Source organism: Danio aesculapii, chromosome 11 (assembly GCF_903798145.1).
Source record: "Danio aesculapii chromosome 11, fDanAes4.1, whole genome shotgun sequence".
NCBI lineage: Eukaryota > Metazoa > Chordata > Actinopteri > Cypriniformes > Danionidae > Danio > Danio aesculapii.
Genome location: NC_079445.1, coordinates 36,919,663 through 36,934,708, shown reverse-complemented (window position 1 = coordinate 36,934,708; position 15,046 = coordinate 36,919,663). Strand labels below are relative to the sequence as shown.

At 33.6% G+C, this 15,046-nt stretch overlaps 1 protein-coding gene across 3 annotated transcripts in view; it reads left to right on the top strand.

Annotated features, from left to right (window-relative positions):
• usp48 (ubiquitin specific peptidase 48) overlaps positions 1 to 15,046 on the top strand; it is a 31,285-nt gene that overhangs the window by 4,279 nt on the left and 11,960 nt on the right. For all 3 annotated transcript variants that reach the window (XM_056468229.1, XM_056468228.1, XM_056468230.1), the window contains exons 6-20: positions 13 to 137; positions 1,952 to 2,060; positions 2,306 to 2,439; positions 2,520 to 2,602; positions 5,206 to 5,385; positions 7,511 to 7,645; positions 7,750 to 7,899; positions 9,308 to 9,508; positions 9,619 to 9,733; positions 9,805 to 9,947; positions 10,035 to 10,115; positions 12,073 to 12,197; positions 12,747 to 12,869; positions 12,988 to 13,049; positions 13,158 to 13,268. In XM_056468229.1, the coding sequence (XP_056324204.1) occupies positions 13 to 137; positions 1,952 to 2,060; positions 2,306 to 2,439; positions 2,520 to 2,602; positions 5,206 to 5,385; positions 7,511 to 7,645; positions 7,750 to 7,899; positions 9,308 to 9,508; positions 9,619 to 9,733; positions 9,805 to 9,947; positions 10,035 to 10,115; positions 12,073 to 12,197; positions 12,747 to 12,869; positions 12,988 to 13,049; positions 13,158 to 13,268 (1,877 nt within the window). The remainder of the gene's footprint in view (positions 1 to 12; positions 138 to 1,951; positions 2,061 to 2,305; positions 2,440 to 2,519; positions 2,603 to 5,205; positions 5,386 to 7,510; positions 7,646 to 7,749; positions 7,900 to 9,307; positions 9,509 to 9,618; positions 9,734 to 9,804; positions 9,948 to 10,034; positions 10,116 to 12,072; positions 12,198 to 12,746; positions 12,870 to 12,987; positions 13,050 to 13,157; positions 13,269 to 15,046) is intronic.

Here is a 15,046-nt window from a genome sequence, read left to right as displayed (position 1 = left end):
TTTTGTTTTTAGGATGCTCAGGAATTCTCCAAACTCTTCCTCTCACTTCTCGAAGACACACTTTCAAAGCAGAAGGACCCAAATCTCCAAAATGTCATTCAACAGCAGTTCTGTGGACAGTTCTCTTATGTTACAGTGTAAGTTATTCTTTAAAAAAAATCTAGATTTATTTATCTGCTCAGTACACTTTATTGTCCCCAATAGGAACACATTTGTATACACTAAACAAAACAGACATAACACAAATCAACAAACATTCTAGAAGAGAAAACAAAATACTAATTGATATAGGTAAAAAAAAAAAAAAGATCTTATTTATTGTTATTAATATTATTTAATATATTCTTCCCAAACTCAGACGTTTATAGTAGTCACTCTGCTAGTGATATATACAACATGAAAACTGCATTAATAATGATTCATCATAATATTGCAATATAAAAATGTATAGCTGATGTAAATGTTATGGATGGTGATATTGACTATTCAGGAATATGTTTCAGCGCTTTCCACAGGTTTGAAATGTACTTGCGATGGTAGCCATATTGATGCGACAAACAAAAAATAATATTATTTTTGACTATAATCTTATTTATTATGACTCCGGTATACACCGTTTCTTTTTAACGGGTTAAAGCTTTTTTTTTTTTTAAAAGGTTGTTGAAATAAAAAGAAAAAAAGAAAACCACTATTTCTCTTTTATGCTATTTAGGAGCCATGTGCAAGTTAAAGTTGCTTTATTGACAAGTCATTTTGTAGCTACAGTATTGCCAAAGCATTTTAGATATATGGATAAAGTATGTAATATAGTAACACCATCAAATTAATAAAATATACAGCAAATGAAAACTATATGACAGTAAAAAGGAGTAAAACAGTGCTTAAAACTATAATAATTAAATGAATAAAGTGTAGATTATTTAATATAAAGACAAATTAGTTAATTAACCATTTCTAATGGAGTACAAAAATTTTGCACCCAAAAAATATGTCATTTTGTCCTCTCTGGTGTATAGTATATAGAGTCATTTATTATATAATTAGGTTAAGTATTTAATGTTTCTCTAGCTCTTACACAGTCAACTGTGAAGCCAAGCGAAAATAGACCTAAATAAAAAGGTCATGCAAAAACGCCCACCTTTAACAACAATTTTAGAAAGCGAAAGCTCAAGTCAGATCCCAGACATTTTAGGATATTTAGAAACCCCAGCCAGACGCATTTTTAAGTGCCCAAAAGGCACGTCTCTGTCGGTCTGCAGAGCATGCGAGTCTGTGGGAGTGTTGCACACAGCGAGCAGTATGAAACCTGTGGGGCAAGAGAAGATTTTCCACTGGTAAATCAATCGCTAATGATCACCAAATATACTTGGGTGGCCGTTAATATACCTGGGCGGCTCACCCAAGTAAAGTCTGTGTGTGGGAAGCACTGTGTTTAATGCATTTATAAAGTCAATTGCACCCAAAATGTCAATTTCATCCATTACAAGTCAGGTAATGGTTTTATTTGATGACAAATTTACATTGCACATTTCTTATTTGGCCTGTAAAAAAATGTATTTGTTGTTAGTGACAGAGCGCAAGCATATATGTCTGACATAATTAATAAATCAGCTTCGGAATCATGATTATTTGTAATCTGGTATCATTATTGGTCTGTGGATTGTGGAACAGGACAACATTAAAGTCTATAAGTAAGTAAATTAAGTGTAAGTAAGTAAGTATAAGTTACCCCAAGTAAAAAAAAAAATATAAAAAATGAACAGTAGGCCAACATTTATGTCATGAAAATAGTAATAAATCATAAATCTTTGTTTTTTATTTAAAATATTGAGATTTTATTGTGAGTTCTGTATCAAAGTATGTATTGAATCATGACTCGAGTATATGGTTATACTCCTATATGTTATAATAATGTAATAAGCACTTGTGTTTTTGTTTGTGTGTTACTTAGATGCAACAAATGTGGACGTGAATCTCCATTACCATCACGATTTTATGAACTAGAGCTGAATATTCAAGGACATAAAAACCTCACAGAGTGTGTTACAGAGTTTCTGAAGGTAAGTACTAGTACTTCTTGAACTTGACCAGTGTTTCTCAACCACAGGACCACCAGACCTGCATGTTTTGGATGTCTCCTTTGTCGGTCACAGCCATTACAGGTCTTTCAGTCTCTGCTAATGAGCTGATGATCTGAATCAGGTGTGTTTGGTTAAGGAGACATGGAAAATGTGCAGAGTTCATGGCCCTTCAGGTCTGTTTGCCTGTGTAGATCAGATCTTAAAGGTCTCGATGTGTTGTTTAGGAGGAGAAGCTGGACGGTGATAATCGTTACTATTGTGAGAGCTGTCAGAGTAAACAGAACGCCACACGCCGGATCAAGCTGCAGAGTCTTCCTCGCACACTCAACTTTCAGCTCATGCGTTTCGTTTTTGATAGGTGAGCATTATATGTCATTATAATGGTTCAGTTTCGTTGCCTTTTGTTATGCGTTTCTCATCATTCTCTGCTTTTTATAGGCAAAGTGGGCATAAGAAGAAGCTCAACACCTTCATTAGTTTTCCAGAAGTTCTTGACATGGAGCCGTTTTTGGAAGGAAAAGGTATACTGTTTGTTATACATACTGTATGTGACCCTGGAGCACATAAGTGTCAATCTTTTGGAAATTGAAGTTTATACATTATCTGAATGGTGATTAAATGAGGTTTTCATGCATGTGTGCTTTGTTAGGATTGGTCCATATTTGGCTGTCATACAACTATTTGAATATCTGGAGTCAGAGGGTTAAAACAAATCTAAATACTGAGACATTCATGTTTAAACATGTTCAAACTACAGCAATGCATTACCAATCAAACTTTGAGCTTTGATATATTTATGTTAAGAAATATACAAAATGTCTTCATGGGACATGTTCTTTACATAATAGTCTGATTTCGGCATAAAAGAAAAATCAATAATGTTGACCCATACAGTGTATTTTAGGCTATTTCCACAAATATCCCTGTGCAAAATAAGTTCCAGGGTCACATTTAATATTTACACTACAGTAGATTACAAAGCCTTGGGTTACTTAGATTTTCTTCTAGGCTGTGTTTAATTGAGCAGAGTTACAGTAAAAGCGGTAATATTGTGAAATATTACAATTTTTCTATGTGAACATATGTTATTCCTGTGGTTCAGAGCTGCAACAGTACTCGCATTTTAATTGAAAACATTTGTGCTGCTCACTGCTTTTATGGAAAACAATTCCGCAATTAATTTAAACACATTTTGATGTTTGGTAACGATGTTCAGTCTTCATGCTGAATTCTTTCCGTTTTAAACATTTTCTGTTTTAGTATACACAATGATTATACACAAAGATTTCTGTAGTAGAAACTATTACATTCACAGTAAATAAAATTTTCAATTAACAACTTGAGGTCTTATACAGGGTCCCCACTGTTCTTGAAAGTACTTAAATTTCAGGCCTGGAAAGTGTTTAAAAACTAATACAGGTCCTTGAAAGTGCTTGAATTAAATTTAGAACTTAAATTTGTTTATGATGATATTTCAACAATTGTACTGTGCTGTAAAAAACACTGTTTCACACAATCAATTTGTGTTGGGACAACATGAAGGAATTAAGTTACTTATTTTTGTTACCAATTTAAGTTAATTGAACAAAAAATATTTCAGTTGTCAAAAAGCAAACTGCTGCTGTAAAAAACAATATAAAAGAAAATCTTAAATTTACATGTTGTACAAGAACTGACAAATGCTAATTTTATCCAAAAAAAACCCGCATTTGAATCTTACTAGTGTTGAATTTAACCAATTTTAGTAACGTTCTTTAAGCAAAACTATTTAAAAACAAAATTTTAGTTTAATTTCAAGTTTTTTTTTTAAATGACACATTCAAATCACCATTACTTGCACATTTTTAATGTAAATATTAGGCTTAATTGAGATGTTAAGTACACCAAAGACTTTCATGGCACTGCATATCCTGGGAATTACCATGGTGCTTGATTTAAAATTAATGGTGCTTTAAAAAGTCCTTTAAAATCCTTAAATCTGCTGTTCATGAAAATTGGGAACCCTGCTTATAGGGGAAAACAAGACCCACGCGTTGCAGATAAGGGTTAAGGTGCAAGTTTGAGGTCTAGTCTTTGCTTGTTTGTAGTAAACAGCAATCCCATTGTCTACACAAACATATTTGACTAACAATTTTTAGAAGAAATTCAATGTCAAAGGAGGTTTAACATGTAGTAATTGCTTTCTTGCATGCAACTAAAAAAAATTTCAAGAGATAATTATCATGCTTATTTATATCTTTCGAAGTAACCCCTAGGAACATGGTGGAACATGACACCTATGTTAAAGCCTATTACCCTCGATATTAATTTTCCCGCCCCTTCCTTAGAAAGACTGAATATGTGGACATAACCAAAAGATGTGGGCAAAGTCAGCTTGTACTGAGCTGCACTCCATCCAGCAAGAAGCCTGTCTCCCAGAAGACTTCATGCTGAATTCTTTCTTAAAGTATTAATTCCTTTAAAAAAAAAACTAATTCTGACTTCACTCTTTTTGAACAGTAATATAAAGTTAAAGTCAAAACGATTGGCCCTCTTGTGTGTTTTTCATTTTCAAATGTTTCCCAAATGGGAAACAGAGCAACTTTTTTCAAAAATTTTTCAAAGCATTTCCTATAATATTTTTTCTTTTGGAGAAAGGCTTGTTTTTTTTATTTCGGCTAGAATAAAAGCAGTTTGAATAAAAAATAAAAAAAAAACATTTTAAAAACATTTTAAACAATTTTATCAGCCTCCTTAAGCAATATTTTTTTCCCAATTGTCTACAGAACAAACCATCTTTATACAGTGACTTGCCTAATTTCCCTAACTTTAACCTATTTAAGTCTTTAAATGTCACTTTAAAGTGAATTCTAGTATCTTGAAAAATATCTAGTCTAATATTATTTACTGTCATCATGGCAAAGATAAAATAAATCAGTTATTAGAAATTAGTTATTAAAACTATTATGTTTAGAAATGTGTTGAAAATATCTTCTCTCCGTTAAACAGAAATTGGGGAAAAAATATACATGGAGCTAATAATTCAGGAGGGCTAATAATTCTGACTTCAACTGTATGTCTTCACAATCTGAGATGACTAACAACAAAGACAGTGAACATTTTATGTTTTTGTTGTTATGTTCAGAGGAGAAGTGCACGTATGAGCTGAGCGCGGTGTTGATTCATCGAGGTGTGAGCGCTTACTCCGGTCACTACATCGCTCACGTGAGAGACGCCCACACCAATGACTGGTACAAATTTAACGATGAGGAGATCGAGAAAATGGAGGGCAAGAAGCTTCAGCTGGGCATTGAGGAAGATATCGGTAACAACACGTTCTGACAATGCACCCTTTTCACATTTCTAGGCTCATCAACAGCAGAAGTCGTCATAGTAGGGTAAACTTTGAGAGCAGTGAGTTGGAGAGTACTACAAATAGGCTTGGGCCAGAATAAGTTTCCGACGGTATGATAACCTTGGATAAAAATATCACAGTATCTCAGTATTGCTGCTCAGTAGTACTGTAGTACTGCTCTAAAATAAGTTCTTTTTAAATGTCTGGGTACAAAAATATCTATTGAACCAAATAGATTTTATTTTATAGAACAGATTTTCATTTATAATATTTTTGAACAGTGAATACGTCAGGCTAAATAATTTAATCAAATCATTGACTTCTGCTGTTCAATAGTTTCAAAAACACAGATTTCTTTACAACACATAAAAAAAAGCTTACATATAACATAGGAACGGTATATCGGAACATTTTAGCGGGTTTAAAACCTTGACTTTTCCAAACCGCGGTAAACCTTGAAATCGGTTATCATCCCATGCCTAACCACTAATGCAGTTTTTGTATTCTTATTTGCTCAAATAAGAAAAAATCCACCATAGCTTATTCACGACTTTCAAAAGAAGGAAAAAAAGTGAGAGTAAGAAGAGAGAACAATGTCAGATTTACTGCCTTTACCCCCCGTTTACACTAATACGTTTTAGTTTCAAACACATAAATCTTGCTACGGTTACGCCATCCGTCCACTCTATGCCAGAGTTTTCAAGCGCCGAAAAATGGAGCGTTTTGAAAACGCTGAAGAGACTGATTTCATTTTAAAACGCTGCTGCTCCGTGTTAGTGTGGATGGGGGAAAACGGAGACATCTGAAAACGGAGGTGTGGCTGCAGACATCTTATTGGGGATTTTTCCTCTATATTAAGTAGCCTACACACAGTTCAGTCTTGCATCCTCTCCTTGTAAATTCAGACTTCGCAAGTTTGATATGGAATACAAACTCCCAAGCACACATCAGGTAAATCTTTAAAGGGAACAGTGTACTTTATAACATCATTCTCATCCCCCTGGATACGCTGTTTCAGTTTCTTAACAATAAAATAAAAACAAGATATGAGGAACTGCCTATTTTCATTTTGATATTAGCAACTTAACGGACACCAAAATGTTGTGTGTGTGTGTGTGTGTGTGGTCACGTGATGTGCGTTTTCAGCAGTATAGTGTGGACGGAGAGTTGTTCAGAAACGCTAAGTGAAACGCAAGTGTGGACATGGATCGTTTTAAAACTAAAACCTATTAATGTAAACGGGGCGTTAGATGTTGCATTAGAAACACCTCGCATAAGTGGTAATGAACAATTCCAGCGTTATGGATGTGATATTTGCAGTCAAAACTTGAAACTTTAGTTCTCAGAGAATGTATATGTGAACAGTATATTGAAGCATCTGTTATATTTTTCAAAACAAACCAGGGTGTAAAATAATATCAGTCTGTTAAGGCATTTTCTATTTTAAATGAGAGAAATAGATGTGCGTTATGAATGTGACCAAAAAGGTATGGAAATTTACAGTGAACAACATGATTTGTAAAGGTTCTGGGAATTAAACTGCATGACCCCAAAAAATGCTTATCAAAAAGATAACAGTAGTCTCGATATAGAACAAAAATGATGTATTTTATTTGACATTTTTGCATTTATGAGGAAAAATCTTCGTTATGGACGTGACAGATGCAAATAAATCAAATCAAAATGTTTGAAAACGCTGACAGCGTCATTTTTGAGTATTTTTACAGTACTGTAAAATTCAAGCCTACACAAACAACTTGAGTTTTTAACAACAACAGAGTTTTTATTTGAACACAGTTTTTTTTTTCATGGAAATGTTGACATTTGCAAGGTGCTGCTCTAAATATTTTTCTGTAATTTGATGCAAAGATGATATTATACTAAGTAAAGCTTAGTTTTTAAAAAATCAAATATTAAAACTTTCAAGAAATTAAGATGCTGATGACCATTAAACACGTCAACACCGTCGTGTCAAAAGAGTTTATTCACTCTGTATAATGTCTCGTTGTTAGTGAATTTGCTTTTATAGTTCTAGAAGATACAAGTACAAACATAAAAGTGTTTGTTTTGTTGTTTTATTATTGTTTCATTCCAGCCGAGACGGCCAAATCTCAAACCAGAAAGCCAAAATGTAGCAAAGGCTATCACTGTTCGAGGAACGCATACATGTTAGTGTACAAACAGCAGACAGAAGAGATTAACCAGACAGAAACTCCTGTTGACGTACCAGGTAAGATTCACTCAGAATTAAATTGTATTATTATTATTATATAATGTTTGTGTGGCAGTATAATTTTACAAAACCATCATTGCAATTTTTGTTTGCTTTTTCAGCTTTTCTCCAGAAGCTGGTCGAGCAGGACAACAGAAAGTTTGAGGAGTGGTGTAGTGAGATGTCAGACATGCGAAAGCAGAGTGTTGACAAAGGCAAAGCCAAACATGAGGAAGTGAAGGAGCTTTACGAATTGTTACCTGCAGAAGACGGTCTGTTGAAATGCCTGGTGCATCTGTTTGTCTCATAATATGTTAAATCTCCCTTTTAATTTCTTTTATATTTCAGTGTTACATTTGCAGTACTGTTCACAAGTTTCAAACTGGAAATATACTCTCAAAAGTACACGGGGTGCCCACACTTCTTGGAAGTACTTGAATTTCATACATATGCATAAAAGGCCTGAAAAAGTACTTAAAAACAAACTTAGTTCCTTAAAAAGTGCTTGAATTCAATTTGAAATATAATTTGTTTATGGTTTTATGTCAACAGTTGTACTCCATTGTCAAAAATGGAACTAAAAAAACGGAGAAATTCTTAAATTAAAAATGTTAAATTTAAATTTTGTAAAACAACACTGATAAATAATGCACATTTAATCAATATTTCAGAAACCGCATTTGAATATCACCAGTATTGAATTAAAAAAATTACTTAAGTTGAATTGAAAAGTACATAAATACTAAGTGTAAGTGAAATGTTAAGTAAAGTAAGAACAGTATGGTGCTACATATACTGAGGTATGAATTACAAAAGTGCTTGATTTAAAATGAATGGTACTTTTAAAAAGATCTTGCATCTGCAGTTCATGAAAGTGTGGGAACCCTGAATACGATAATAATAGTCAAATTGTAAAATGTTATTACAGTTTAAAATAGCTTATAGGCAAAATGTTTAGCCCCATGTGAAATTTGTATTCTTTTTTTTTATTTTTTTATTTCCAAGTGACGTTTAACAGAGCAAGGAAATATTTCACATTATTTTCTATTCAGTTTTTTTCTAGAGAAGTATTAGTTTGTCTGGACTAAAAAAAAATCTGAGGTCAATTTTATAGTAAGGTCAATATTATTAGCCCCTTAACGACATGTTTTTTTTTTTTTATTGGACTTTTAGCTGAATTTTAGTATGTTGTAAAATATTATGTACTGTCATCATGGCAAAGACTAAAGTAAATTAGTTATTCAAAATTAAATATTAAAACTATTATGGTTGAGAAATATTTGGGACAATAATTTACAGGAGGGCTAATAATTTTTTTCAGTCATATGCAGTGTTTTTCAAAACTTTCTCAAGTGATATTTAATGCAGCATTTAATTTCTTCTGGAGAAAGACGTATTTGTTGTAATTTGAAAAAGAAATCTTCTTTCCGTTAAATAGAACTTGGGCGACAAAATATAAAAGAAATCAAATTTAACAGGAGGGCTAATTATTCATGATTCCGACGTGTGTGTGTGTGTCTGTCTGTCTGTCTGTCTGTCTGTCTGTCTGTGTGTCAGTGTCACTTTTGTTCATTTATAAGCTTCCTCGCTTAACTCACTGGAGGTTTTTGAATTGGTTTAATATCATGTGTTTGGATTTTTAATAAGGGATCAATACGTTTGCTCCATCTGTGTTTTTAGGCCAGTCCTATGAGTTTGTGCCTCTGGAGTGGTTGAAAAAATGGCTTGACGACTCCACTGCCATAAAGGAAATCGACAACAGCCAGTTCCTGTGCACTCATGGGAAACTGCATCCTGACAAGATTGGTGAAGCCAAAAGAATATCCTTAAAGGCTGCTGATCTCCTTTTCGGCCGCTACGGAGGAGGACCCAGACTAGACCGTAAGGGTTTTTTTTATTGAACACTCTTCTCAATCAAATCCATTATTAAGTGCTTTTAAATGCATTCAGTCATTCATCAATGCATTCATTCATTCATGGTGGGTGTTTAGGATCATCTCTCTGTAGAGACTGTGTCACTCAGCGATGTCGGGTGATCAGACTGAAAAACCAGCTGAATGAAGATTACAGAGAGGTCACCAATCTTGCCAAAGCCGCTTTGAAAAGGTATTAATAACTTGAGAAGGTATGTCTGTGTTTGTAAAATATTAGGCAAAGCTGATTCAGTGTATGTGTAGTGAAGAATCAGGATTCTGGATCGGGAAGGCTTCTCTAAGGAGCTGGAGACAATTAGCATTAGACCAGCTAGAGGAAGATGAGGAGGAAACCAAACACAACAACAGCAAAATTAATGGAGAGAAAAGCAGCCCAGGAACTAAAGGTACTGAAACGTAGAGATTATGTTTTTCTCTGGCTCTGTTTAAGTCTTGACGTGTAGTTGTTGAATTGTTTTTGGTCTTTTTGTCAGCTGATGGGGTTAAAGGAGATAGTGAAGATGGGGACGGTGAAGAGATGAAGAACTTCAATGAAGATATTCTCTGTTATCATGGTTTGTTTTTTCTCTGTTAATTAAGCTGAAACTAAATCAATCTTCGTCTTTTTTTATGAAATAAAATACTGCCATTGATACATTTGGAAATATTCACATAAATATAGTAATAATAGTTATATGAGTCATTTCCATTAGTTCAGTGCTTCTCAAACTGTGGTACGTGTACCACTAGTGGCACGCAGGCTTCCTACTAGTGGTACGCGGAGAAATCGCTAAATAATTAAAGTAAAAAAAAAAAAAAAAAATGAACACACTTAACACGATAACACCAATGTGATCAGTAAACTGATTTTAGTAGGCTATTTTATTTTCATTTTATTAATGTTTGTTATGTATTCCATTATTTGAAGCTAATTTCCTCTCCATATTTGTAACGGTTGTTGGGGGTGGGTATGGTTTAATCACTTGCTTTTCTAACATGCAATAAGCAGATCTAATTTCTAATTTTCATTCATTCATTCATTTTCTTTCCGGCATAGTCCCTTTATTAATCCGGGGTCACCACAGCCAAATGAACCGCCAACTTATCCAGCATATGTTTTACGCAGCGGATGCCCTTCCAGCTGCAACCCATTACTGGGAAACATCCATACACATTCATTCACACTCATACACTACGGACAATTTAGCTTACCCAGTTCACCTATACCACATGTCTTTGGACTGTGGGGGATACCTACTGCGACATCGCGTCGCCCCTAATTTCTAATTTGAGTATGTAAATCCAATTTATAAATTTATAATACAAGTTAATGTATATATTTCAATGATATGTTGCATGTATATATGACTTATTTGTATATTTACAGATTCATCAAAAAGAGTTTATACATGAACATGATGATATATATAGCCTTAATGTATGAGGTCCAAGGAACATTTCCAGGTTTTGACAAACAGGCTACTATATGATAATACTTTACATTTAAGTACAGCCGTTTTCATTTTACTTTTTAAGTACAGCACCATTTTTAACTTTTAAAAGCACATTTTAATTTAAACGTTGATGTTTTGTTTATTTATTTTTTACCTGTAAGCACAGTGCAGTGTTAATGTTTAAAGTGGCTGACAATAATAAATATTCATTATAAGAAGAATTAATCTGCCACGTTTTTGAACTGCGCAGAGCTGTAGCGGCTTAATTAGGCCTACTATGCTACTGTACTTTAATACCAGTTATTATGTTGGTACTTGGAAAGACATTTTTTTAGGTGGTTCAAAAGTTTGAGTACCACTGCATTAGTTAATCTTAGTTAAAATACTAACATGAACTAAGAATGAGCAATGCTTGTACAGCATTTATTAATCATTGTTCAACATTTACTAATGAAATTAAAATGAAAATACATGCTTGTTAACATTAGTTCATACACTGTCTTAAAGGGATAGTTCACCTGAAAATGAAAATTCTGTCATTATTTACTTTCACTTGTTTTTCTTTCACAAACTATTTGAATTTCTTTATTCGGTTGAACAAAAAAGATATACTGAAGAAAGTAACCATTGACTTCCATAGTATTTAGTTTTTCCTGTTATGGAAGTCAATGGTTACAGGTTTTTAGCTTTCTTCAAAATATCGTTTATGTGTTCCGCAGAAAAAAAGGAACTCATAATTGTTTGAAACCACACGAGGGTGAGTAAATAATTAGTACATTTACATTTTTGGGTGAACTATCCTTTTAACGATGGACAACTGTATTGTTTTATTAACCAACATTAACAAAAATGAATAAATTCTGTAATAAGTTTGATTGATTGTTCATGTTAGTAAATGCAATAACTAATAAAACCATGTTATCAAAAGATATAAATAATCGTGATTATTCCCTTTATTTACGTTTGGATGCTAATTTAAAAAATGTATGTAATAAATTGCATGAAATCTTTTAAATGACTTTTTTAGATTGTGTTTTGTAATGTCACTCAATGATCATGATGTTTCTTTCTCCCGCAGGTGGTCTGAGTATCTTAGAGAATGACCGACGGCTGGTTTCTGCCGAGGTTTGGCATAAACTGAGGATGTATTTCCCCAAAGCACCAGAGTTCACACAAGATCATGATCCCTGTCAGCAGTGCATGGTAATAAACTTTTTAGCATAGCTGTCATGGATAAAATGTGGCCCTGGAACACAAATATAGTCTTATTTTGCTCAGGTATATTTTCGCAATAGCCAAAAATACATTGTATTGGTCACAATTATCGAGTTACCTTGTACGCCAAAAATTATTAAAATATTATGTAAAGATCATGCTCCATGAAGATATTTTGTATATTTCCTACTATAAATATATCAAAACTCAATTAGTAATATGCATTATTAGTAACATGCATTGCTAAAGACGTAATTTGGGCTATTTTAAAGGAGATTTTCCTTAGTATTTTGTTTTTAATTGTTGTATCACAGCCAAATATTGTGTTATCCTAACAATGGATACATCAATGGCAAGCTTATTTCTACGTCTTTCATATAATACACAATATAAGAAAAGGTATTTTCAAAAATATATTTCCACACATTAACACGAGTCTGATTGTAGTGGTTTGGGGTCACAAATATCCGATGACTCCATATCGTGTCGAACATCTCTTGGCAGTCTTAGGAAGTATTGTGAATTTCTGTCTTTTAGAGGCTGGAAAGAGAAGGGAAAGAGAATGAGGCTTTGAACAGAATGATGGCGAATGAACAGAAGAGCTCCCTCCTCAACCTCTTCCAGGAGAAGAATCGGCCCACGCTACAGAAATGGCCACAGGTGATGTTATTTTACACAACTAGGAAATTCTATATTTTTTTCAGTGCCTTTGAGGAAAGAGGCTACTTATTTATTTCTTTTTTTCAATTCGCTGACATTGATTGGGTTTCTGTTTTAGGAGACAGACATTCTGTACATTGTACCACTTTACTTTGTTGAGGAATGGAAGAAATTTATCAGGTAATGAAATAGGTTGGTTTGTAAGAACATTCTTTACTTGGATGATTTTGCTTTATGATATGTGCTGCATGATTGTAATGCCTCCTGCTATGCTTGATCATAACACAGGAGGCCAGCAAAGAGTAACCCAGTGTCAAATGTGGGGAACAGTATCCTGCTCTGTCCTCACGGTGGCTTCATGTTCACATATGACTCCATGCTGCAAGGAGACGCACAACAGTGAGTTTCTCACTCCTCAACTCATCATAAATAAAGTTTGACTTGCTTTGACTAGTTCCTAATATGTTTTTATTAATACTTTTATAAATAAATTAATTCAAGAAGAATGTGTTAAATTGATCAGATGTGACTGTAAAGACATGTCATATGTTCTGCAGTGTTGGGGAAAGTTTCTTTCGAAAGTAGTGCATTACAATATTGTGTTACTCCTCAAAAAAATAACTAGTTGCGTTCCTTAGTTACTTTTTTATGGAAAGTAATGCGCTGTTACTTTTTCTTATCTGGTTGAGGCTTGATCTCTTTCAGAATATTTTTATTTTGATTAACAACGCACTGTATAACCTTCATTTGCCATTAAAAAAAATAATAATTTAGTATAATGTTATTTGCTGAGAACTTCCTGACCCCAGAGCTATACACGCCATACATACCAGTTTCTGAAAGTTTAAAGCAATGTGTTTGCTACTTTAGTACTTTTTGTGTTATTAGTGACGTATACCATCTTGTTTACTGTCTGTTCCTGCATTCTCTCATTGAATGCTTGATTCAACAAGACTATGTGGATTCTAATTCAACAATTAAATTTTTTAAACTAATTAATTAAACAAAAAATTCATTACATATTTAGAAAAGTATCTCAAATATTATTAATTTTATTAAGTAATGCATTTATTCATTACTTCGATAGACACACGAGTCTTCGAACCTGTGTGTATTCCTACTGTGAAATTACCGCATCAAGCGTGACTTGAGCGTCTGACAAAAAAGTGCCCTTCTGAATCAAATCAGCAGGATGCCCTTCTGGATCTTTCACTTACTTCGAAGACACTGCTGACTACGTTTACATGGACATCTGTAATCTTAATAGACAATAATATAATTAAGGTGTTTACGTGAAGTGCTTTCATGTAAGAGTTTCCTGTCATTTTGGGTGACTTTAACGGCAGTTCGGCAGTTTCACTTTAACTCATGAACATTTCATTCATGCCCCCTTGACAAACTGGGGTATTAGACACAAATAAGGAGTAAGGACTGGTGAGAGAGTTATGGAATTTAATTTAAATAAAAATGTGTGTGCGGTTCTTTACTGTGTGTGGATCTTGCCGGAAAATATGGCAAAAAGTCCTACATGATGGTAATAGTTTGATTGCGGTGTTTACTTCAATAATGCCACTAATATATGCATACTCCACCTTTCCATTTCTGTTTAGTTCAGTTATGACTTTAGTCTGATTAAGGTAATCAAAACTGGCTGTTTGGAGCTTATGTAGGCCTACAGTTCAAAATTCATGTTTAACTGAATAAACAGTGAGTAAACACAAGTACATCTTATTGAACATCATTTATTTTCATCACCAATTGTCATAGTAGAACAGTTTTTCAAGCAGTTTGTGATGCATTTTGGATACAGGAGATGAGTCTGGTTTAATGCGCCACTTGGTTCTCAAAGACTTAATTTTAGTCATTATTTGGGTAGCACACATATTCTGAATGCCTTCGGCAGAATTCAAATGAGCCATTTTAATCTAGATTAATTTCAAGATTACAGTGAAATTAATCTAGATTTGAAAAATGAATCTATGCCCACCTAAAGTTATTACATAACTCGCATTACTTTAAATGCTTTACACCTAACAAATCCTACAAATAAATCACTATTTCTATTTCTAAAATAAACTACTGTTAGAAGGACTGCGCTAATTCAAGGACAATGTGTGAGGGAGTTTTTTTCGCCTCTCTCTCCCCAAATAGATCTTATTTTCTCTTTGTAAAAGCTA